At 41.3% G+C, this 26,141-nt stretch overlaps 1 protein-coding gene across 5 annotated transcripts in view; it reads right to left on the bottom strand.

The window, feature by feature from the left end:
- mtss1 (MTSS I-BAR domain containing 1) overlaps positions 1–26,141 on the bottom strand; it is a 186,196-nt gene that overhangs the window by 87,390 nt on the left and 72,665 nt on the right. For 3 of the 5 annotated variants that reach the window (XM_051948024.1, XM_051948023.1, XM_051948026.1), the window contains exon 4: positions 15,655–15,739. The exons of the other annotated variants lie outside the window; for them this stretch is intronic. In XM_051948024.1, the coding sequence (XP_051803984.1) occupies positions 15,655–15,739 (85 nt within the window). The remainder of the gene's footprint in view (positions 1–15,654; positions 15,740–26,141) is intronic. 5 annotated transcript variants of the gene reach the window in all.

Below are 26,141 nucleotides of genomic sequence, written 5' to 3'. Positions count from 1 at the left end.
AAAAATATTGTATCTACAATGCTACTGTCACTGCTTTAATGATTGAATTGAGTGAACAGGCAAATGATTGATGATGATGATTGTTGTCAGAGTTTGTGCTATACTAGACTGCAATATCTTTAGAGATGCTTCTATATCTTTATACTCTCCGATTACATAAACAATAAGGGGAGTATGACCTCAGTGATCAAACACCTAAGTAGATTTTATTTTCTGCATTAGACTTTGCCGACAGTAATGACAGACTACCTGCTGTGATGTTGCACTAGTGAAAGTAATAAGGGGTGAAATCAGGATGACATACAACTCTAGCACTCTGTTCCATATGTGCGCGCACACACAAACACACAACCGTTCAAATGTATTAGAACGTCTCAATTTTTCCATTCTTTAATTGAAATTCAAGAAGTTCAAGTCAAATGAAGTAGATAGTAATTTATCCCATTCTATAAACTGCTTTGGTGGAATTTCTATTTGCAAGGATTGAATAAATATAATAACCTTGGCAAGATGTTCATTTTCACTGTATTTATCTTACTACTTAAATTCATTGGGTATGTGGACAATTTTTCTATGTCCTTTCTTGTATTTTGATTGATACAGTTGTAATTGGCTTTATACAGATTTGAGATTGTGACAGGTGAACCTGTCTGTGGGTTTACTCAGCACAATAACTACGGCAGTTCGGCCAATGTAAACAGAAGTCTTTTATTCGACACACCGTCCAGCGTAAATAAAACAGTCTCTCTTCCTTGCCCGTCACTACACCGGACTTCGTCCAGTAACCACTCCCCACGTCAGCCCGGCTCTCCACCAGATCTCGTCCTGTCCACTGTCCTCCGCTCGTGCGTCCCCTTTGTCCTCTCTGTCCGTGTGTCTTTTGTCCTCTCTGTCCCAGCCTGCTACTGCTGAGAGAATCAGGTGAGTCTAATTGGTGCCAGCTGCGCTAATTAACCTGACGCTGCTTCCACACCTCTCCCCTCTGCAGCTGAGCTCTCCCACGCCAATCGCCACAGAGATATTCTTGGTTATATATACTCCTAAGTATTTTATTTGTTTCAAGTCCCATTTGACATCATATTTATGCTTGATTTCTACTGAGGGGATGTGATGAAATGAGAGAATCTGAGTTTCTGAAAGATTGAGTTTATATCCTGCATAGTAATTGAATTTTTCTATAATTTCCATCATTTGCACGAAGGAAGCTTCTACATCTGTTAAATATATTACGTCATCTGCAAAAAGGCCAATTTTGTGTTCCCTACTTCCAACAGTTATACCCTTTAATTTCATATCCTGACGGATCGCTTGTGCCAATGGTTCTATATAAATGGCAAACAATGTTGGGCTAAGACAACATGCCTGTCTTGTTCCTCTCCCTAATGCAAATCTTTCAGATAACGAACCATTCATTCATTCTAATGTCATCTTGTGTTTGTCGGCCTGATATAAATCCAGTTTGATCTTCATCAATTAAATCTGGCATGAACTTTTCGAATCGTTTACAGATAATTGAAGTGTATATTTTATAGTCCACATTTAGAATTGATATGGGTCTATAGTTATTACAATTTTCCTTATCTTTGTTTTCTTTAGGGATTAGTGTTATAATTGCTTTTTTCCATGATGGGGGTGTCTTTCCTTCTTTCATAATATAGTTCAAGGTCCAATACAGGAGTGGACTCAGCTCATTTTGAAATATTTTATACCACTCTATAGGAAAGCCATCACTACCTAGGGCCTTGTTTGCTTTCAACCTGCCTATTGCCTTCCCTATCTCTTCTAGTGATATTTCTGCTGTAACCATCTTATTTTGTTTCTCTCCAATACTAGATAGATCGAGTGTTTAAAAATTCTCCCATTAATTTACTGTCCACCGTTGATGTTTGTGTCTCTTTATAGTACTCCTTGAAGATATGTTCTATTTCTTTTGGTTCAGTCGTCAATTTTTTTGTAATAGGGTCTTATATTTTTTAAATTGTATTGTCAGCCTGCTGTTTTCGTAATCTCCAAGCTAGTAGTCTAGTGGATTTAGGGCCCAATTCATATTACGTCTGTTTTGTGAATCTTGCTTTTTTTCCTCTGCTTCTTGACCCAATATCTCATCCATATGTCTCTTCAAATCCTGTATTTGTTCATAGATCTTCTGTTCCTTATTATTTTTATAAATCTGTTGGGATTCTTTCCAATCAACTTGTTATATGTTTCCATTTTGATTTTCTTAAAAATGTGCCATCCTTGCAATTAAACTGCCTCTTATTACAGCCTTCAAGGAGTCCCATAATATAGATGGATCTACCTCTCCATTATCATTTTCTTCTAGAAATCTCTTAATTTGGGATTTAATGTCATTAACAGTTGTTTTATCATTCAGTAACCCCACGTTTAACTGCCACACTGTATCCTTTCTACTATCGATTTGGGTAGTTAAATATACTGCATTGTGATCTGATACATCTGCCACTCCAATTTTAGAATCTGTTACCCTAAAGTAATCTTCTTTCTGCGTCAAGAAGTAGTCTATCCTAGAGTGGACAGAATGCGGCACTGAGTAATGTGTATAATCTCTTTCGAGAGGGTGCAAGTTTCTCCAAATGTCTACCAATCCTAATTCTTCACAAAAAGTACTGAGTAGTTTTGTTAAATGGCTTTTAGTCTTCTTTTTACTTGTCCAGATTGTGATTTAGTACCACATTCAGATCCCCTCCACATATACATATTCCCTCACTTTCTATATATTATGATATCAAATAGGGACTTGAAAAAATGTTTACTACTATCAGAAGGGGCATAAATATTTACTAGTGTCATTGGATTATTTTCCACTTTCCCCTTTATTATGATATATCTCCCCTCTTTGTCTTGAATTTCTTTCAGATTTTCATATTTAACAGAGTTTGTTATCAAGATTGCTACTCCTCTTTTGCGATCGCCCTTGTATGAACTATAGTATGTATGTTTGTAACTAAATCCCTTTAATTTCTCATGTTTTTGTTTTGTTAGATGTGTTTCTTGTAAAAATGTAATATGCATCTTTTCTTTTTTCAATTTTGTAATTATTTTGGTCCTTTTAATTGGATTACCTAGACCATTCATATTCAAAGACATCAGCCTAAGTCCTTGACTTTGAGTCATTAAGTTTGATTAAAGTATTTTCACTGTATCCCCTCAGTTTACAAGCAGAACTGCCACACTTTCCCTGAAACCATACTGTACATATAACAACCAATAACCACTCTAGGAACATGAGCAAAACAACTTCACCTGAAGAACTGTTGGACTTCCAAAGGCAGGTGTTCACCTCCCACAGCACAGTTGTGGGTTGAGGGGACTGTACCGTAAAATTGGGCCCCTCTGTGGTAAGGTCTGGACAATGACACTTACAGATCAACATCTTAAGAGAACTTACGTATGTAGCTGCCGATCATGCATCACAAATAGGACCATCAAATATGAGCAATTTTGAGGAGTGCAATTAGTCTTAGGCTAGATTGTTCATTTTTAGAGTCTTGTCTTTTCATCTTAATGCACACCTAGCATGTCCTTTATCTCCTTTGAAATTCCTGTAGTCCTAGTTTGACTCCGCGGTGTCCTCAGAGTGTCGGCCCCGCTGCCAAGGCAACGCTGTCTGGAGCCGTTCTTTCATCCCGGTCCGGGCTGCGCCTCTCCCCGGTATCTCTACCTGTAGTCCTCTTCTGTTCAGTTCCTCTACTGCCTCCTGTGCACTGTCGTACCCTCTACCCCTTCTTTTAGGCCAAAGATCCGGATATTGTTCCGCCGGTTTCTCGCCTCTTGGTCTGTCAGTCTGTCCTGTAGTATCCTCTGTTTCAGTGCCTGAAGTAGGGCGTCTTTTACCTCCATGTTCCAGCTTTCCAAGGAGGCCACTCTGTTCGGCTCCATCCAGTCTGGTTGTTTGTTTTGCTAGCTCGTTTGCCGTTGCCATGAGCTTTTGGTTAACATTTTTCATAAAGTCCTCGTGTTCTTCCTTCATTTCTTTTTTATTTCTTCTTTGAATGTAGTTAACTCCATTTCTAGCTCACTTTTAAAGTCTTGAATTTCCCTGACAATGTCTTTCAGACCTGCTTATATCATATCTGTAGCTTCAGCTTCCACATGCTCCTGCTCACCCGCGTCTGTTTCAGACATGTCTCCTCTGTGTTTCTTCGTCAGTTCGAGTTGTTCTGCCAGGTTTTCAGTAGCTTTTGTCCTTCTTGTTCTCCCTCCCCTTTGCATCTCTAATTCAAATCCATTAATTGAATTTTAGCTTTGAATTTGGGGAATGTTATCGAGTGTTGATTGGGAGCTAATCATTTATGCTGCCATATTGGGCTGGCTCATTCCCAGAAGTCCACAGTAAAGGGCTTTGAGCAGGAATCACACCCAGGCCACTGCGTCAGGGACCAGCCCCAGTACATAGGTCGCCCGCTTAACCCATTGAGCTATCCTGGTGCCCTTAAAGCAATACAACTTTTTAAAGAAGTGTATCAGAAACATCACAATAGGCTGATTCCATCTGAATTCACAGATGGGGGTTGCAGCACCATTTTCAATTTGGCTTTGGAAGATAGTTGTGGGAGATCATGATAAAAAAAAAAAAAAAAAACTTTATGTGCAAAATTACAGGCATCTATTCCCAGTAATTTTTGAGTATGGCATTTTCAAATTTTAATAATTTAGGCCAAAATGCCCTCAACCCAATCCTCGCCTGGAATTTTTAGGTTTTAAAATGCTTATATCTCTGCTTCTGGGTATCACAAAGACCAAGTTCCCTACATGTTGGTGATGTCCTAGAAACAACACATAAACTCAGGAGAAGTCTCTACAGAGCAGGGGGGCTTGCCCAAAATGTATAAATTATTTGTAAAAATCACTCAAGAGTAGGGTTAAGGGTGTTAAAAATACTAGAAATCTTACGGATTACTGTCTTAGCACCATTTAGTATTGCTCTAGACCAGACTGACTTGTAACCTATACAGGGGGAGCCCTCTAAGCACATTGTTTAGAGAGATATGGACTGCTGAACATTGCTCCCCATGAAAAGTGCCTGATTTTCAAGGACCCTGAAGTCAATGTAGCACAGGTGGTAACGATCTGCAAATTTGCCCAGAAACTCATCTATCCTCTTATTATAGCCATGCAAAGTCCCAACTTCTAGCCATCACTGAATCATGCTCAATTTTACCCTCAAACTATGCCATTTTTGGTAGTCATGAATCTGAACATTACCTGTTATGCATATATAGTGTGCATATTTACGCTGGTGTGTACAACTGGAGTTGGAAAAATAACTTCCACATTTTTTAGATAACTTGCAAGGGCTGAATTGTGCCCACTGAACTTCTGAATTTAAGAGAATAAACATATCTACTTTCATTCAAGAAATTACAGAACAAATCATTTCACTTCGGAAATTTTCTGGACATACCTTATCTTGAAGAACAAAACTCTTTCAAGCCCTATGTCACTACATAGGCAAGTATAATTATTATATTTAAAATAGCTGCAATCAACTTTTTATAGAACACAGGATGAATTAAAGATATTATCATAAGGATAATATTACTACAAAGCTATATCATGTACATAAAAGGATGTATGTATACAAATGATACACTGAACTGAAGATCACTTTCAAGTAACTTATGTGTGGCTGGCAGTGTAGTCTGCAAATGCTTTGCTGATATTGGATTAAGATTCACCAGTAGCCAGTAATGGCCTAGTTTGGGGGTAAAATTGAGCATGATCCAGTGATGGCTAGAAGTTGGGACTTTGCATGGCTATAGTAAGAGGATAGATGAGTTTCTGGGCAAATCTGCAGATCTCTACCACCTGTGCTACATCAACTTCAGGGTCTTTGAAAATCAGGCACTTTTCATGGGGGGCAATGTTCAGCAGTCCATATCTCTCTAAATAAAGTGCCTAGAGGGCTCCCCTGTATAAGTTATAAGCCAGTCTGGCCTAGAGCAATACTAAATGGTGCTAAGACATTAATCTGTAAGATTTCTAGTATTTTTAACACCCTTAACCCTACTCGTGAGTGGTTTTTACAAATAATTTATACATTTTGGGCAAGCCCCTCTGCTCTGTAGAGACTTCTCCTGAGTGTGTGTGTTGTTTTGAGGACATCACCAACATGTAGGGAGCTTGGTCTGTGTGATACCCAGAAGCAGAGATATAAGCATTTTAAAACCTAAAAATTCTAGGTGAGGATTGGGGTGAGGGCATTTTGGCCTAAATTATTAAATTTTAAAAATGCCATAACTAAAAAATTATTGGGAGTATAAGCCTGTAATTTTGCACACAAAGCTTTTTTATCATGATCTTCCACCACCAGCACCCACAGTAAAATTGAAGATGGTGCTGCAACCACCTTCCTGAATATTTGGTGTTTTGGGATGGAATAAGCCAATACATAAAGGTATAATATGCATGAAATCTGTCTCAAAATAATACACTATATTTCCAAAAGTATTCGCTCACCTCCCTTGACTCGCATATGAACATAAGTGGCATCCCATTCCTAATCCATAGAGTTCAATATGATGTCGGTCCACCCTTCGCAGCTATAACAGCTTCAACTCTTTTGGGAATGCTGTCCATAAGGTTTAGGAGTGTGTTTATGGGAATTTTTGACACTTCTTCCAGAAGCGCAATTGTGAGGTCACACACTGATGTTGGACGAGAAGGCCTGGCTCTCAGTCTCCGCTCTAATTCATCCCAAAGGTGTTCTATCGGGTTGAGGTCAGGACTCTGTGCAGGCCAGTCAAGGTCATCCCCTCCAAACTCGGTCATCCATGTCTTTAAGGACCTTGCTTTATGCACTGGTGCACAGTCATGTTGGAAGAGGAAGGGGTCAGCTCCAAACTGTTCCCAAAAAGTTGGGAGCATGGAATTGTCCAAAATGTCTTGGTATGCTGAAGCATTCAGACTTCCTTTCACTGAATCTAAGGGGCCAAGCCCAGCTCCTGAAAAACAACCCCACACCATATTCCCCCTCCACCAAACTTTACACTTGGCACAATGCAGTCCGACAAGTATCGTTCTCCTGGCAACCGCCAAACCCAGACTCGTCCATCAAATTGCCAGATGGAGAATCGCGATTGGTCACTCCAGAGAAGGCGTCTCCACTGCTCTAGAGTCCAGTGGCGGCGTCTCTTACACCACTGCATCCAACGCTTTGCATTGCACTTGGCGTTGTATGGCTTGGATGCAGCTGCTCGGTCATGGAAACCCATTCCATGAATGTAAATTGTCGAAAGATGATGTTGCAGACCACCCCCCACCCCCCTGTCTGCGCTGTCTGCGCACTGTTCTTGAGCTACTCTGAAGGCCACATGAAGTTTGAAGGTCTGTATCGATTGACTCTGCAGAAAGTTGGCCACCTCTTGGCACTATGTGCCTCAGCATCTGCTGACCCCGCTCCGTCAGTTTACGTGTCCTACCACTTGGTGGCTGAGTTACTGTCGTTCTCACACACTTCCACTTCCTTATAATACAGCTGACAGTTGACTGTGGACTATTTAGGAGCGAGGAAATGTCTCGACTGGACTTGTTGCACAGGTGGCATCCTATCACAGTTCCACATCGGAATTCAATGAGCTCCTGAGAGCGACCCATTCTTTCACAAATGTTTGTAAAAGCAGTCTGCATGCCTAGGTGCTTGATTTTATACACCTGTGGCCATGGAAGTGATTGAAACACCTGATTTTGATTATTTGGATGGGTGAGCGAATACTTGTGGCAATATAGTGTAGGTTTTAACATATTTGGGCGTGTCCTCGGTAGAAGATGACCTAATGATAACCTAATGCGCATGTCCTCTGGACAGTGAGGTCTAGGGGTGAAATATGATAACCTGATGTCATGATCTGATGAATAGATTTGGAAAAGAATAATCAGTCCCTCCAGGAATTCGCGATGTTGCGATCGCGCGAAATCAACCAATCTCCGCGAATTTTGCGCGGCCTTGCAATTTTGTCCAATCACCGCAACTTTCCCGCAATTTTGGCCCGCATCCCGCAAGTTCCACCAATCAGAGCAGTCCCCAGCACAAACCTAATGCACGTACGTCACCGAATTAATTTCCTTGTTTATGGTTTGAAGATGCAGACATGTGCGATACTAATGTCTCTCATTTACCAACAAAAATTACTGCTGAAGACCGTGATAAACAAATAATTCACTGATGTTCTTCACCAGAGCGGAGCTAAACTGTTTTACACCCGTGCAATACTGTGGTGGAATACAAAAAAAGAAAAAAAAATCATCGATTGATACACTTAAAAAAAACACGAAACGGCTGAAATGATCAGACAACAGACGACATAAATCACCATGATGGAAACTGTTGCATCCACATCCGTTAGAGCACTGAAATAATGAAGGTAAATTAGATTATTTATTCCCCCTAAGAACACGGCGGATTTATGTGACGATCAGCGTGTGTGACTCCTTCCTCTGTTACCCAAATCCCTCAAAAACAGACTCGGGGATTTAAATTAAGTTTTCAGGGTCGGTCAGAAATGACACAAGGACCAAGTGATTAGACTTCGGTAGTGATACGACTTAAAGTTTGGATCCATGGATTTAAGGATTTCCCATTGAGGTAGCGGCACAGCGTCTCATAGCGGCACAGTAACCATGGCAACAGGTGAACACTACCTCAGCAGCCCGCTGACGATCACATAATTGTGATCCTACAACAAATCTACCACTGTGGACGTATCGGAAATGATACACGGAACAACTGATTAAATTGTGGGGGTGTCTCTGAGTCCCATCAATTCCCGTCGGCGGCTACATATTTAGGCCACGCGATTCGGTATGTACACATGCAGAACACACACCTGTCTTGGTGGAGGACTGCGCTCTCTCAGTGCTGTTCTTGTTAGTTGACGTGACAAGCCATGAGCGTGTTTGTGTGAACACGTGTGTGCCAGGATGTGAAATTAACTTTTTAAGCCACTGACAGATATGTCCGAATATGATTCATTCAATAGTAAATTAGCATTTTGTGCCGCAAATCTACCAACCACGTCATGTTAAACCAGTATCTGGCTGCTGCTAATTTCCCACCGTGGTGTGCCAGCTTTTGTGGAAATGGGTTAGAACGCAAAATAATTAATTTCGGAATAAATATTGTCAATTACAGGGTTGAAACATATTCTACAAGCTGGAAAAAAATGCAGCTTTTTAGCAGTCGTCACTGTCTCCCGCAATTTCATCACAATAAATAAGCTTAGAACATCGCAACTTTTATCGCAATTTTTTAGAAAAGCTGCCGCGAATTCAGGCATTTTCAGCCGCAACAATCACGAAAAACGCCCGTGAAATCTTGGAAGGACTGAATAATGGTCTCAAAACTGTCACTCCTATCATACACCCTATATAGGCGTTGAAAAATTACAAACTCTCACAGCATAAACGACGTTGCACAGCTCACTATCTCTAATTTTCCTTGGGGGGTGTTAATCACTGCTAAAAACTACTTCTGGATTTATATTTAAATCTCGTTATACATTGTATTGTATAATGACAAAGAATATTCTATTCTATATTGACAATAAATCCTGCTGTGTCTAAATGCTGACTTCTCTTGGTGATTTTTTTTAAGATCTTTAATGTTTGAACACGGTCAAACGTGTGACTTGGTTTACACTTCATTAAGTCAACAGCTTGCGTGATAGGCAGCTCACAGGACAACAGCTTCAAGCACAGCTTAATAGTGATTGTAGTAAGCAAGTCTCAGTTTCAACTGTGAAGAGAAGACTTTAAGTTGCAGGTTTGACAGGTTGAGTTGCACTGCTAAGACATCAGAAAAAGAAAAAGATGGGTCATGGGCCATGAAACACTGCCAAATAACTACTGAAGACTGGAAGAAGGTACTATAGATTAATAAATCAAAGTTTGAAATCTGTGGTTCATCACACAGGATTTTTGTACATGGTTGAGTAGGTGAAAGGATAGTTCCTCAGTGTGTGATATCAACTGTCAAACATGGAGGAGGAAGCATGATGATCTGGGCCTGTTTTGCTGGATCCAGGGACGGTGACTTGTACAGAGTGAGAGGTATCCTGGAGCAAAACTAATACCACAGCATTCTGCAGCAGCATGCAGAGCCTCTGGGATGCGCCAGTTAGTCATGGGTTCATCCCACCGCAAGATAATGACCCAAACCATAAGTCCAACATATTCCACAACTACACTGGGAAAAAAGAACAAGATGGTAGGCTTGAAAACATGGAGTGGACAGCACAGTCTCCAGACTTAAACCCCATGGAGCTGGATTGGGATGAACTGAACAGAATAGTGACAGCAAAGCAACCTATAAGTGCTATACATTTATGGGAACTTCTGCAACAGATTTGGAAGAATTTCCTGAAGAATGTTTGATTTCCATTGTAGAAAGAACGCCACGGGGCGCTAGTGCGCGAGCGTGGGATGTAGACGTGTTTAGCTTGTGCTCTCCACCACAACCTCTACAAATTTGCCTCACACCACGATAAACCCACTCAGGAGTTGATTTTTTTGCTCATTAACCGTCTCACTCGACCCACGTTGCAAATCCGAAGATGTCAAAAAAGGTAAACGCCTCAAGCAAAAGCAAAACCATCGACGGATACATCGGCAGTGCTAATGCTAGCGGGCTTAATGCTAATGATGGCCGTCTCAGCGAAATCTCGACTAGAGCTACAGCTAGCGCTGGCATTCCAGAGGATAAAACCCAAACCTACAAGATATGCAAAGAAATTTGTAAGGAGATGTCCCAGTGAATTTTGGAGAAGCTGGATGAGCGCTTTGATGCCTTTGATACCAAGTTTCAGTCTATACTCTCAGCACAAACGGACCTGCAGAATCGAATGGTGAGTCAAGAACAGGCTACCAGCACACTTGACGAGCGCATGGAAGCCCTTGAAGCCAAGTATGAGGATTTAGCCAAGTACGCCAGCCAGCTCCAAACCAAACTGCTAGACTTGGAGGGTCATTCCCGCAGACACAATATCAGGATTATTGGCATAAAAGAAGAGTCTGAGGGAGGAAGACCAACTGACTGTTTCCAGACTTATTCCTGAATTACTGGGCAAGCAGCATTTCCCACAACCAGTGAAAGTTGATCGGGCACATCGTTCTCCGCAACCTAAACCAGCACCGGGCAGCAGGCCTCGCGTCATCATGGCCCGTATCCACCACTTTCAAGTGAAGGAGCTGATTATACGCCTGAGCTGGTCCCAGCCGATGGAGTACAAAGGAAACAAAATTCAGATTTTCCCGGACTATACCAACGAAGTAATGAACCAGCGCCGTGCCTTCCGTGACGTGATGCAAGCCCTGAGAGATGAGGGAATAAAACATTACCTGCGATACCCCGCCCGACTCTTTGTGCATTGGAGTAATGATGGCGCCGTGGAGACTTTCAAAGATCCAGAAGCAGCAAAAGTGGCTTTGTCACAGAAGAAACGTGGCGCTTCAGCAAATGAGTGAGGTGAAATCTGAGCAATGTTGATAATAACTCCTATAGCCTAATCAAGGTGAGGTTGTTACTTATTTTCGGGTTTAGAGCGTCACACTTTGGACTGAACCTGAAACTGTGCATTATCGCTTCAATTTAATAACTATCCAATCATTAATTATAGACATTGATGGTACTTAATTTCCTTGAGGGCTTTTGTTCATTTTATTTCAATGGTGTTATTAATCATATTTTGAGGTCAATATTATGTTGTGGTGGAGGGCGCCATGACTCGTGTCAGACCTACTATTTGTCCGGCAGCTCCGGTTTTGATAAAAAGGGAACGTCATGCGTCAGGTTCAGGAGACGCAGTGTTGGGGGGAGTTTGTGTTTGTTCTTGCTCTGTGGCTCAGATGCAATGTTTCATTTCATCAGATTATGTAAAAATACACCATTCCACTTGTTCATATGGACCACATCACTGAAATCCAGTCCATGTTTTCCCTGCAACCTAGGCTGCTGGTACCACCAGCATGTGTTCATAGGGAACGAGCACACAGACCGGACGAGAGAAGCATTAGGAGAACGTGAACAAGAATGGATATGCGAAATGTTTTCAGGAGAGTAAGTATTCATCACTGCTGATAGTAACAATAAGTTAGCTCCAGCCCCCCAGCTAACAGCAGAAAGTCCCATGTAATTAATGAACCAAGTGCTCCCTGTTTGACAAATAAAAACCTGGCTTGTTCACTCTGTAGGAGAGAGCCCCCTGTAAAGGAGGCAGCGTGAGACGCTGCTGTATCTGTGCACGTCTTACTTTTGTTGTTCTGCGGTCAAAAGTTACTTTTCAGCTCTAAAAGAACGCTGCTACTTAGCTAGCTAGTTAGTCTGAAATGCACTGTGATGGCTCTGGTTGTTCATAGAGTGAGGTGTGCACTCTTTTTTTTTTTTAACCATATACTATCTTTGGGGTGACTTCCTTCTGGAGCATCAGCTCCAGCATCAGATCACACAGTGAAACAGGAGCTGAGCTCATTCACGTATGATTATGTGAATAATGATGATGATAATAATAATAATAATAATAATAATAATAATAATAATCATTCCACCCCTATTGACCTGTAGGAGTCAGGGCAGAGGAGCAGAGAGAGTGAGAGGGGAGAAACCTCTACTGGAAAGGTGAGTCTAAAGGATTTTACAGGAGAGAGTCATTTGTGATGCAGACAGTCTTGGATTTTTATGGAACTTAATATGAATATGAAATATGAAACATTTCAGTCCAGGTGCACCATATAAGACTTATTTAACTTGAGCTTTTATTTATTAGAATAATGATTGGAACGTGGAGATAGCCAAGAGAGAGATATATAAGCCAAATATATGACATAAATAAATAAATAAAGCATTTTGCTAGTTTTGGGCCTAATATGACTCTGTTTTCACTGGTTGGACTAAAGAAGACTAAGACCAGGAGCACTGTGGCTCTAGAGGGAACACTCTCCTCTATTATGACTATTAAAATGGCTGGTTTGGAGCCATGCAATAAATGGGAACCCACCCCAGAGATCATCAAGGCTTCAAAAAAAGCCACCAGGGAGTACAACATGGCTCACAAAAATTCATTTTCCCTGTTCTTTTCCTGTTCCTGTTTACAATTGTGCCATTTATTCTGAGTTGACAGTCTTTATTATTTATTTTTGGGCCTCGTTAATAAGTTATTCATTCATTTAGTCCTGGGTTTAGTCCATGATACCCTGCTCCTGTGATATCCAGTCAGACCTGGTTTAGTCCTGATTTTAGTTCATGTCACCCTGCTCCTGTGAAGTCAGACCTGGTTTAGTCTTGATTTTAGTCCATGTCACCCTGCTCCTGTGAGACAGAGTTTAGTGTGTGATTGTAATTCTGTTCAGTGAATAGATAACTTAAGTTATAAAGATGGTTTGCTTTTGCTTAAGCACTTTTTATTGTTTAGTTGCTGATGTGGTCAAATTGAAGCTGTTGTGCATTAGAATCCTCCAAGACAAATGTTACAAGTGGTTGCTGGAGTTATTTCAGTTATGCACATATTTATGGAAAATGCTGAAATGTGTTGTGCACATCCAGCCACAGAACTTTCATCCATATTTTACATGAAGAACTATTTTCAATACTGCCTGCCGTTGCAGTTTTTTTTTTTGAGCTCAATGTTGTTGTTTTTTATTATCCCTCTATAATAAGATTTTAACAAAATGCTCATAAAATATACCAGAATGCAGGAAATAGGATGAGTAATTTTCAAAATTTTCTGGGGGAGGACCCCCAGACCCCCCCCCAGCTTTTTTCAAAGACTTGGATTCTATTATCCTTTCCTATATTTGGAATGGTAGGAACGCCAGAATTTCAAAAGTGCACTTACAGAAGCCGAAAGCAGAGGGAGGATTAGGCCTACCAATATTCAAACATTATTACTGGGCAGCGAACGCAAGGGCATTAATGTTTTGGCAGCATGGGATTCAAGACAATCAGGTAGCCCCACTGTGGCTTAAGATGGAGGCCAACTCCATAAAGAATTCCTCTTTACCAGCTATGTTATTTTCCAAATTTGAAAAACCAGAGTCCTGCAAGAATTTGTGCTTTATATTAAGACAGTCTGTCAAAATTTTAAACACGATAAGGAGATTTCTGGCACTACCAAATACGTCGGTACAAACACCTTTATGCTTTAACCAATGCTTCACACCCCCTTGGCATGACAAGTCTTATCATGAGTGGAGACAGAAGGGCTTAGTGTCAATTATTGACCTATACATTGATGGTAAATTTGCATCATTCAATCAACTGAAAGAAAAATACGACTTATCTTACTCACATTTCTTTCGGTATTTACAGGTCATTACATTCAGTCAAAAATTCCAAGATTCCAAAATCTTCCAATTGAACATGAAATTTATACAATCTTTAGTAGCCCTCCCAACTCAAAGCATCTCATTTCAAAAATTGTAAAATTATTTGATAATTGTATTATTGCCCACACTGTGAAAACTAGGGATGCTTGGAGAGAAGAGCTGGGTTTGGACTTGCCTGAGTCCATGTGGACCAAATGTTTATCCCAGATTTATTCTTGCTCTGTAAACAGTAGACATCAATTAATTCAATTTAAGGTTGTCCACCGCTTGCATTATTCCAAAGCCAGATTGCACAAAATCTATCCTTCAGTTTCCCCAGTGTGTGACAGGTGTAATGTGTCAGAAGGTACTTTGTCTCATGCTTTTTGGTCCTGCCCCTCACTAATAGGCTTCTGGTCAAAAATATTTGACTGGTACTCCAAAGCATATAAAACTCCACTCCAGCCAGACCCTGGACTGGTCATCTTTGGCTGCTCACAATCAACGAAGACTATTCCTGCTACAATGCAAAAATCACTGGAACTTGGACTGATTGTTGCGAAAAAATTAATATTGAAAGAATGGAAGTCTCCCCTTCCTCCCTCTTTCCAAATATGGGTCACGGACATGTTATTTCTACTACAAATGGAAAGACTCCGCAGTGGCTCAAGAAACACTTTTACTCACTTGTGGAATCCATTTCTGGCACATTTTAAAAAGGTCAAGATACAATGACTTTAAACTGAGTCCCTGTTCCTACATTTTATTTTTACTCATTCACTTCTTTATTGATTTATCCTGCCTCCTCTCTGTGCTCTGCACTTATCTGTACTGGACTGGTGATATGTTATGCATCTGAGCCTTGTTCTGTTTGGTCTTGTTTAAAATAATGAAAAATGAAAATAAAATATTAAAAAAAAAGAAGAAAGAACGCCACGAGTGTGTTTAGCTGTTATATCTGCCAAAGTTGACTACTTTGATGAGTCGAAAGTTTAGAATACATTTTGTTCTCTTGGTTTATTTGTTCTCTGCTTTCACTTCAGAGTACGATAAGACATTAACATGCATAATTTCCAATAAAAACTGGAAAAAAAATGTGGTGTTCAAAAACTTCTGACCAGTAGTATATATACACACCACACACATCTAGCTGTTTTGTCTATGGCCTAATGTCAGCTGAATGTAATTCACAGTGTATTTTCCCTTACTGTCAGATAAAGGATGTTAACACACCTTCACCTATCTCCCTGCCCTCGAAAAGATGCCATACAATACCGTCTTTTGTGTGTAAGTATGTGTCTAAGTCTGCGTGTGTGTGCGCATGTGTGTGTACTTTACGTTGTGAACAGTTTGAGTTTGGACTCGATGCTGCGGTGTCTCATACACATCCTGGTTAGCGCTGAGCCGATCTCCTTGGTGGCACCTAAAAATAGTCAGAAAATGTATTTTAATTTGAAACGAGACTGAAATGAAAGAAAACAAATGGCATTCCAGAATAAAGGTCAGTTTAGACCATTAAAACACCAAAATAGAATGAAAGCTAGTTACATATTAGACTTCAACATGTGTACTCCTTTTGTGAGATTTCAGCTGTTCATCTAAGGCAAACTAAGCATTTAAATGGACTATGGCAAAATGTATGTGGTACAAATTTCATCCAATAGAAATTAAGCGAAAGGATATCACATAAGATTAGTGTGTCTCTGCTACTTTTGCTGCCACTGTGCATTTTAAAAACAACAGTTTTTACACAGTATTGAAACAAACTAAACTTAAAGACAACTTGTTATTGAATTAACATAGTTCTTGCTTGGTGCTGTGGTCTGCACAACCAGACAACAACAACAGGAGGAGGTGAACTGAAGCTCTGCAATAAGACTGTAACAGTTCAGTGGTGTGTTTGTGTGTGTGTGTGTGTGTGTGTGTGTGTATACATATATATATATATATATATATATATATATATATATATATATATATATATATATACATATATATATATATAATTTCACCAGTCAGTGGTCAATGTATATATATTTTACATATATTGTTTATATCGATAAAAGTAGTAAAATTATGCAATTTATCAGAAACAGAAAGAAGTGTCAGATTTCTAACTTTCCAAAAGTCCTTGAACTACACAGCTGTGACATGCAGTTCCATCAGGAAAATGATCCCAAATCTAAACTTAAAACTGTTCATCAAAAAAAAAAAAAAATTTCTACATGTCTCATATAGAATTCTTTTTTAAAGACATCGTTAGCACTGACCAGCTTTTAGAAAATGTAAAAAAGTAAAAATCTACATAAAGCCATTAGTGACTCAGCTGCGACCACTGGTCATTTGACAACATTTCAGTGAATATCCAGCAGAACTGCAGGCTGTGTCTACACAGAAAAGATCGGAGACAATTGTGGAAACAGGTTTAAATATAAATAGTAAAATATCTACAGTATGTAGTCACCACTTCAATTTTTCTAGTACTGTAACATTTGGAAAAATGCAGTACATGCTGATTCCAGGTTTTTTCATCCATCTATCATCTACAAACTGCTTAATCCTCTGTATGTTCATTTCGAGGCTGGAGTCTATCCCAGGTGACTTACGGTGAATGCAGGGACCCTGGACAGGTCACCAGACTATTACAGGGCTACATATACAGACAGACAACCAAGCACCCTCACATTCACACTTGTGGACAATTTAGAATCACCAATTAACCTCAGCATGTTTGTGGACTGTAGGAGGAAGCCGAAGAAAACCCACGCAGGGAGAACATGCAAACTCTACACAGACAGGTCCCAGGCTCATGCCAGGATTCCCTCTTTCTAACACACATACATGCGCATGCACACACGCACACACACACACTTTGCATACGATGTGCGAATTAATTATTTAGGTGTGGTGAGGTGTGTTTGCTTTATTTACCTTTCCCTCCCTGTTGCACCTCCAGCTCTGAGCTCAGAGAACATCTGAGTCTTTTAAGCTGCAATATTACAGTTATCTTAATGCAGCTAAAGCAGATGTTTCAAAAGACTGTCATGTAATGTTTCGAAAGATTGCATCTTAAATCCTTTCTGGTTTAAAAGCCAATCTGTGTTTTTGCTTTGAGATAATACAAAATATTATTTCATTGCCTAATTTAATCTGCATTGCAATGATCTGTGACATTCAAAATGCCAAGATAACTTTGTAAAAGATCACTAATTAACATTTGTATATAAACAATAGAATGAAACACTACAAAAAACATGAAAGATGTAATGGTTGCAGCAAACAGAAAATAATCACCGTCTCTGTAATTGCCCTCATTTTAACAAAATTTTGTAATTTAGGACTGATTGAAATTTAGGTCAGTGGTGTTCAGGTTTACTGGTACATGTGCTGTCCAACCAAGTCCTCATTGGTCAGACAATCACCTCAGTTAGTTTCATAGGAGAAAATACTGGCATCAACAGCCAGTATTCAAATGAATAGTCAAAAAGTGTTAAATTGTTACACACAACTCAACAACCAACATGGTAAGAAGAAAAACCGCATGCTAACTGGTCTGTGTTATAATCCTCAATAGCACTAGTGCTGGGATCACCAGCTGATATAGTTCTGCTGTATTGTATAATATGAATATGAGTAGGAGCAAGCGCTGATGCCAGTGCAGTTATCCCTTTAGAATAAAAGAAATAGCTTAAAATGATGGGGCAGTTGTGGCACAACAGTTAAGTCTCTGGACTACTGATCAGAATGCCAGTGGTTCAAACCTCGATGCAGCCACTGTCGGGCCCTTGAGCAAGGTCCTTAACCCTTCCTGCTCCAGGGGTACTGTAGTATGGCTGACCCTTTGCTCTGACCCCGATTAGGATAAGCGAAAAGCAACATTTCACAGTGCTGTAATGTATTTGTGACAAATAAAGGCAAATTATTATTATTATGAATAAATATGTTGCTAATACTAGCTTTATCTGTTCATTGACAGTTCATTTACGTTCACCAGGCTAGCAGGTAGAGTACACTCAGCTCAGTGTGGCCCATTTAGTTCATCTAGAGGAAACTTTTTCTGTGACAATGAATTGACTGATTCAGAAGTATGTACAATTTCAGTCAAACACGATTTTCTTTGTTTCTTTGCTCGGCACAAACCAATAGACAAACAGACAAACTTGATGATTAGCTGGTGGAGAAAGTAAATTATCGAGCAGCTATATGCTAAATATATTTCTTAGGAGTTGGGGGAGATCAAACCAGAGCTTAAAGAAAGACTGAGAACTGCACTAACAATAATCAAGTAGAAACACAACTTCAACTTAATCGATATGAGTTGATATGTTGAGAATGATGCCTGCTTGCTATACGTCAAAGTTGAAGCAGGCATGTCTGAAAACTGTGATTATTGTTTACAGCAGCAGTATAGGTAATCATTTTCACTTTTAGCTTTCATTGTCTCTTGCATTTAACTCAAATTTGAATGGTCCCTGTAGGGCTGGGCGACATGGCTGAAAAATAAAATCTTTGATTTTTTCACAAAAAATCCCGATTCATAATTTATTTGTTTTTTTTAACCCCCTACCTAAAATGAATTTGCAGATGACAAAGAAATTGCTCAAAACAAGTGATGCCACATAACCCGAACCAATTCCAAACAAGAAAAGCACTCAGAGAGCGCAGTACTCTGCCAAGGATGCTCAGTTGACGTATCATTGACGTACAAACTCGAATTAATCGATAAAATCGATTTATCGCCCAGCCCTAGGTCCCTGTATGGTATCCCTAAAATATTATGTTCATCATCTCTAAAAATTGCAATTATGATACAAAAAAGAAATAAAGTTGCAAAAACCAAAACTATCCATTCACTGTACACTGATACTGTTCTGTTGTATCTTCATTTAAATGTCATGTGTTCACATTTGGTTATTTCCACAAATTCTTCATTTCACTTTGATTGAATGCATATGTGCATTAACTTCATTGAAGACGGTGTTCTACCGTGCATCTCAGATGTTTCAACATTTTTCTTATTACAGCAACGCTGCCTTATTGTGTGAAGATTTGCAGTGTTGGGCAGTAACGTCACTACAAATAGAGTCGTTAGTAGTTTAACTACATTTTTCTGTAACGACGTGATTGCGTCGTTGTTTACAAAATCAAAAAGCATTTCAACAGCTTAGCTGATCTTTTGGTCATGTAGCGCGGTAACGAATGCAAAAAGCTACACTAAAAATGAGGAATGTTGAACTGCTTGAAGCGGAGCTTTCTGCTCTGCTGCAGTCTCATCTCACACTTTTAAGGATCAGACAGTGACATCTTCTCCAAACGCCGACATGTCTGTGTCGACCAATAGAAGCGGAGGAACTGTTGATGTCGTCATTCAACAATCCCTTCCTGCGACTCACTGGATCCACACACAGACACTCGCTTCAGTTCACTGAAAGATGGCAGAGAAGGAGGGAGAAGACGAGGAGCTACCGAAGGAGTCAGAGTCACCGTGGCCCTACCTAAATAGTTATATGAGTTTTTGTGAAAAAACGGAGAAGTTGTTTTCAGATGCCTACTGTGCCAGCCCAAGGCGAAGTTTCTGTCAACTTCAAAGACGTCAAATACAAAAATGAGAACCCATATACAGGTGACTACCGAATATGCACAACCAGCAGCAATTACCTAACCACCACATGTCAACCCCAGTATAAGATGCACACACAAACGAGCTACTTTTCAACATCTAAAATTCGCGTGGCAGTAAATTAATTAAATTAAACGTAAGGTTGTAGTGGCAGTGTGTGAATATGTATAAATTGGGGGATTAAATAATTAAACTGATACATATAGGAGGGAAGAGGTATGGGAGAAAACGAGGTAACAGTAAAACCAAAATCTGTCTTCTTCAGTATTACTGTTAACACTAATGAGCAAATGGCTGAAAAAAATAACAGAAAGGGTAACAAAAGTGATGGCATAAATGATTAAATATCTTAATCTTACACTCAAGACAAAAATTGAGTTAAGTAGTAGTGGACACAACACTTTGGGAAAGCATTGAATGATTTTACATAGATATTAGACTTAAGAAATAAAACTTGATTTAATACCCAACGTGAATACCCAAATTATGTATAATATTGTCTTACTATAATATTGCTTACTTTATATGGAAATTATATCAAATGTAAGTGGTGTGTTAATATAAGCTACTGCAACTTAATTATCAGATACATTATGTCTGCAATACAAACTAAAAAGAAAATCAAAACAATGATTTCTAATGTAAAAAGGTTGATTCATTTTAAATATAGCTCCACATATTCCTCAGTGTATCAACTTACTAAGTTTGGAGCACTGAGAACAAAAATGATGGTTTAATAATAAACAAGTCAGCATTTTCTTGTCTCCATTTGACTGACTTCATTAGTCCCTGAAATTTTTTGGTAAGAAAAAAAAGTAACTTGAATGCATTAAGCTACGTTGGCCATATTGCTTTAGCTTAGCTTGCAACATTTCTGTGGGTCATAGCTTCAGTGTAGTAAAGCTTGATTTAACGCGGAGTAGCTGGTAGCTTAGCTCATTATAGTTTCCAAGTAGCTTGCCCAACACTGAAGATTTGACAGCACATGAATTACTACGTGCGTGCGTGCATGCCTGCGTGCGTCACAGTCAGGTATTGAACATGGTAGGCGTTTCTTCGCATTTCTGCTCAGACTTGTCTGATAGTGTGGAGTGGGGATGACTTCAGAGAAAAATGTAGCCTGACAAGATCAGACAGACTCAGTGTGGGAGTGAGATGGTTTTCAATTCTCGTATTTTCTTTAGTTCTGCTTTTAATGTGCTGATGATTAACGGCTCTGAGGAAGTTTAATAAATGATCAGTTTGAGTTTATCATGACAGCATGACATTCGATCAAGATTTGTTTGCGTAAATACACTAAAGGACAAAAATATTAGGTAAGTGAACATCCCAGCCACATGTGATCAGTAAATATCTCTCAAACTCATTGTCAAGAAACTGCTGCAATGGTTTCCTTCTAACAAAACAATTGAAAACTTTCTTCTGCAATGAATTTTGCTACTTTACTTGGAATGTTACTTCCAGATCTGTATGTTTGTGGTATGGTGTAAAACCATTAGCAGGAATGTGTATGGTGTCACTTGACACAAACAAAACACTCAAAACGTTGCTCCATAGCTCCACTACTGGTCAAAAACTACACAAGGAAAAAGGCTGTTGTTGCTACCAGCAAACCAATATAACACTGTTTACTCACAGGTGCTACAATACTGCTTGATGTGAAAGTGTGATGCAGTGCATCATGGAAGTCACTGTGCAAGATATACAAATGAAAACTTATGAGCTTGAACACATAATACCGGGGCACAAAATGACCCCATCAAGACTGGAGCACAACTAGTGCTGTCTTTCTTTCACACTAATCACCAGTCTGAATTTAAATTTCTGTTTCGCCCTGTGATTTTTTTGCTCCTGTCACATTTTTACTCTCTGTGGGCATTTTCTCTGCAATATAAAGTCCTATGTCATTATGGAAATAGCACAACTATAGCTATATTTAGAAAGCTATATTTATTCAGAAATGTCTTTTGTGCAGTATGACAGTTTTAATGCATTCATTATAAAATTTTTAAAAAAAGTTGAATTTATTTGATTTCACCAAATTTGCATAAACCTGTAATCAATAACAATCAACAAGTCCCTACAGCTGTTGCCAATGCTGGAAAAAATGGTAACACTAGACATACAGACATTTTACCGTCAGACTAGGGGTTTTTCACACTACTTCGGACATTAACTCTACAAAGATATTTCACCCTACTGAATGTATCCTCCAATAACTTGCTGACAATATCAGGGCCCCCTCCTCTGTCCCCATCTGATCGCTCCTTCTCCCTCTCTCTCCTCCTCTCGCTCTCCCTTCCCTGTGCTGCACAGCAGAGCTTTCCTCCCCAGCTGCTGCTAATCTCCTATCTCCCTCCAAAAGAGTCCTGGGCAGCTGAGAGGCATCACCACTAATTACACCTCTGTCATAAAAGACCGATCTCTCCATCCATCCCCTGCCAGATCGTAAACTCTGCTCAAGCAGTTAGTCGCCTTCTCGCCTTGATATTCTTGTCTAGTAAAAAGATTAATACTAACCTATATTCTCCTGTTACTAGTTCGACGCTCCTGCTGCCCAGTTCTCTCCTGCCCTGCCACCTCCCTGGTCCACCTGGAACCTTCTCCACCGTTGTGTCCCCCTGTTGTGCTCACTGGCCCCCTGGAACGCCTGGCAAACCCACCCGCCGAAGGAACGAAGCCTCCTGTCCGCTCTCCGCCACCTCCCCGCTCCGCTTCACCTGTCTGCTCTGCCACTGGTCCCTGGTCTCGGCTGCTCCCTCCCCAGTCTCCCCGCACCTCCTCCATTCACGCTCCAGACCTCCAGATTCCCCACCTCACCCCCCCCGACACCCGGCCTCAGCTCCCCGTTCATTAAAACCATTGCCCTGCATCTGTCCTGCCTCTCTGTGTGTTCTCTGCCCGGGTTCCCACCAGTCAGTCCTAACAGTACGATCTGGCCAAAAACATGAACCCGAAGAGCACACAGCAAGGGGCCTAGCATCCCCCCCCCAAGATTCTCCAGGCTGTAGCCAGCTAGGGAACGCTGCTAGGTCAGCACAGTTAAGCTTTAAAAGATCTCATCGCTTCAAACCAGGAAATCTGCACCCAATTAAACGCTCTCACCGACCAAATGAACTCAGTTTCCTTTGCTCTTGCCCAGATCACCGCCACACCCCCTCTCGCTACTCCTCCGCCACCTGCACCCGCCCCGATAATCGTGAACCCCTCACCACCTATAGCCCACGAGCCCTACGTCCCCACTCCAGAGCGTTATGGGGGAGACAAAGGCGCCTGTTGGGGTTTCCTGATTCAGACGTCTCTGGTCTTCGACCTCCAACCCCTCACATACAACACGGACAAGTCCCGCATCGCCTTCATCTTAAGCCTCCTCACGGGAGCGGCGCGGGACTGGGGATTGGCGGTCTGGGCAGCCCAGAACCCAATATGCAATTCCTATGTGGCCTTTGTCTAAGAAATGAAGAGGGTTTTTGACCATCCGGTCCGCGGGAACGAAGCAGGAAAATGACTCAGCTCACTGCGACAAGGAGGTCGCAGCGCTGCGGAATATGCGGTGGAATTCCGGACGCTTGCAGCAGAGAGCAGATGGAACGACGCCACCCTTCGAGAGGCGTTCCAGCGGGGCCTCAATGAGAGGCTCAAGGACGAGCCCTCCAATCTCGACGCCCTGATTGACATCACAATCTGCCTTGACAATCGGCTCTGGGAACGTTGCCGGGAGAAGGGGTTTCAGGTCCTCCAGCCCTCCCAGCCACGTTCCCCAACACCATCACGTCCCTGGCCACGAAGCACCAGCCCCGGATCCCGCATCGGGGTCCGTCTGTCTCCTCCTCCTCGTCCCACAACCTCTGTGGTTTCCCTGACCCTATCTGAGGAGGAACCAATGCAGCTGAGCCGGGCCCACCTCTCCGAAGAGGAAAAGGCCCAAAGGCAGAGGAGAAATGCCTGCCTCCACTGCGGAGAGGTGGGCCACAACGCGGCCGACTGCCCGGTGAAACAGTCAAAAGCCGGGGCTCACCAGTGACCAGAGGAGTGCTGGTGAGCCAAACCTCCATATCCTCCTCCAAGCTACATCTGCGGGTGGCCACCACCTTGTCCTGGGAGGACCAGCAGCTGTCTCTCTCGGCCTTGGTAGATTCAGGAGCCAAGGGGAATTTCATCGATGAGGCTCTGGTCCGCCAACTCCGCATCCCCGCGGAGCCGCTTCCCCACCCGCTCTCTGCTTGTGCCCTGAATGGTCAGCTGTTGGTAATCATAAGGAATTACTTACGTTCTGCATTCTCCCAAATCTCCACACCCCCCTAGTTCTTGGCTATCCCTGGCTTAGTACCGTCGGCATGTCCGCCACATTCTGGTGCGCCTCCTACAGAACTGCCTGCTTGTAAAAGCGTAAAAATGTGAGTTCCATGTGCCGACGGTGTCCTACCTGGGCTACATCATCAATGCCGGGGAGGTCAGGATGGACCCGACCAAGGTCACGGCGGTGGAGAATTGGCCGGAGCCCGGGGATCGCAGGCAGCTCCAGCGGTTCGCCAATTTTTACCGCCGATTCATCAAAGACTACAGCCGGATCACCATGCCCCTGATGGCTCTAACCTCCACATCCAAGCAGTTCCGTTGGACTCCGGAGTCACAGACCGCGTTCCAGGAACTAAAAGCCCGCTTCACCACCGCCCCCATCCTCGTCCAGCCAGACCCCTGCCTACAGTTCATCGTGGAGGTGGATGCCTCGGACACCGGAGTTGGGGCGGTGCTTTCTCAGCGGGCCGACAGAGATGGGAAGCTCCATCCCTGTGCCTTCTTCTCCAAGAAGCTTTCGGCTGCAGAGCGGAATTAGCTCCCCGCTCATTAAAAATGTTGCCCTGCATCAGTCCTGCCTCTCTGTGTGTTCTCTGCCCAGGTTCCCACCAGTCAGTCCTAACAGACAACTTGTTACTCCAACTTACTGTTGTCATCTCCTATCTGCTTTGCTAAAACACAGCATGTATAGTTCAGCTGAATATTCACTAAATATTTGTGACGTGACTGTTGGTCACTGCTCATGGCTTCTCACTTGCTCTGGGGGAGCACAGAAATTTGGGTTTTAAAATATCTTAAGTACACATTTTGAGCCATTTTTTAAAATAAGATATGAAGAATATAGTGATTTTGATGAAATATCACAATTTTAGACTTTCTGTTTTTATACTTGCTGTCTGACAAAAAACCCTGCAATGTTGGCATTTTAACAAAAAAGAGATAAGACAGTACAGTTTCAAACCATCTGGCAGGTTTTATGGTTCAGACGGTTTAGTTTTACTTAATTTATATATACATAATAGATGTCCTTCCTTTGTTATTCTCTCTCTTATTGGCTTTGTTTTTTGCTTATTCTTGTATGCTAATCAGTTTCTTTACCTTTGTAATATTATATATAATGTGCTGAAGATACAAAATGTGAATACAGTCAGCAAAATCTGTCATAAACTTCCTTGGGTGGAAAAAAATTAAGAGAAAAATAAGAGCAACCCATGTTGCTGATAATTTCCCACCATTTTCCAAAGACCCAATGTCAGAGAGACACAGAGGGAACTGTTCACCCTCCTCTTAATCACAGATTTTCCAGCTTCACTCTTCTCCATACTGCTCATAATGTAGCCCTTTCATAAAAGCCCGCAAGTGTGTACATATGAATTAATTCCCTGCTGTTTTTCTTTCTGCCAGGTTGTTTCACAGTACTCATTTTCAGTGTGAATCTACTTCTCAAACTCTGGTGTCACCCACAGTGATAACATTAGGAGACAAGCTGCCATCAAGTATCACAATTTTACAAATTTCCAAACTGCACTGAAACTCTGTGAATTAGATGCTACAAAATGCTAAATTGAATTTGTCATTTTCTGCCTGCATTAGCGCTACGCTAGTCACCATGACTACAACTCTAGCAACAGCTCCAAACTTGTCACAATCATTCCCTTTCTTTATATTGACTTAGTTATTGATAAACTGACTAGTCAGTCAGTCAGTCAGGGAGGGAGGCAGGATGAGGCAAACTGTATCCTCACCTCTGCAATACTTCAGCAAACAAACACATGCACATAGCTGACCTCAAGAAACCTGCTGGAATTATCCAGGACTTGGTGGGACATCTTGTGATCTCTGTGTATATGAGTGTGTATGCTTTGAAAGTCCCATGATGCCAAAGACGTCAGCACTTCCTTGGTTG

The sequence above is a fragment of the Acanthochromis polyacanthus genome, chromosome 5 (assembly GCF_021347895.1).
Source record: "Acanthochromis polyacanthus isolate Apoly-LR-REF ecotype Palm Island chromosome 5, KAUST_Apoly_ChrSc, whole genome shotgun sequence".
In the NCBI taxonomy this organism is placed as follows: Eukaryota; Metazoa; Chordata; class Actinopteri; family Pomacentridae; genus Acanthochromis; species Acanthochromis polyacanthus.
Note: the sequence above shows the minus strand (reverse complement) of the source record. Positions and strands in the feature narration are given on the sequence as shown.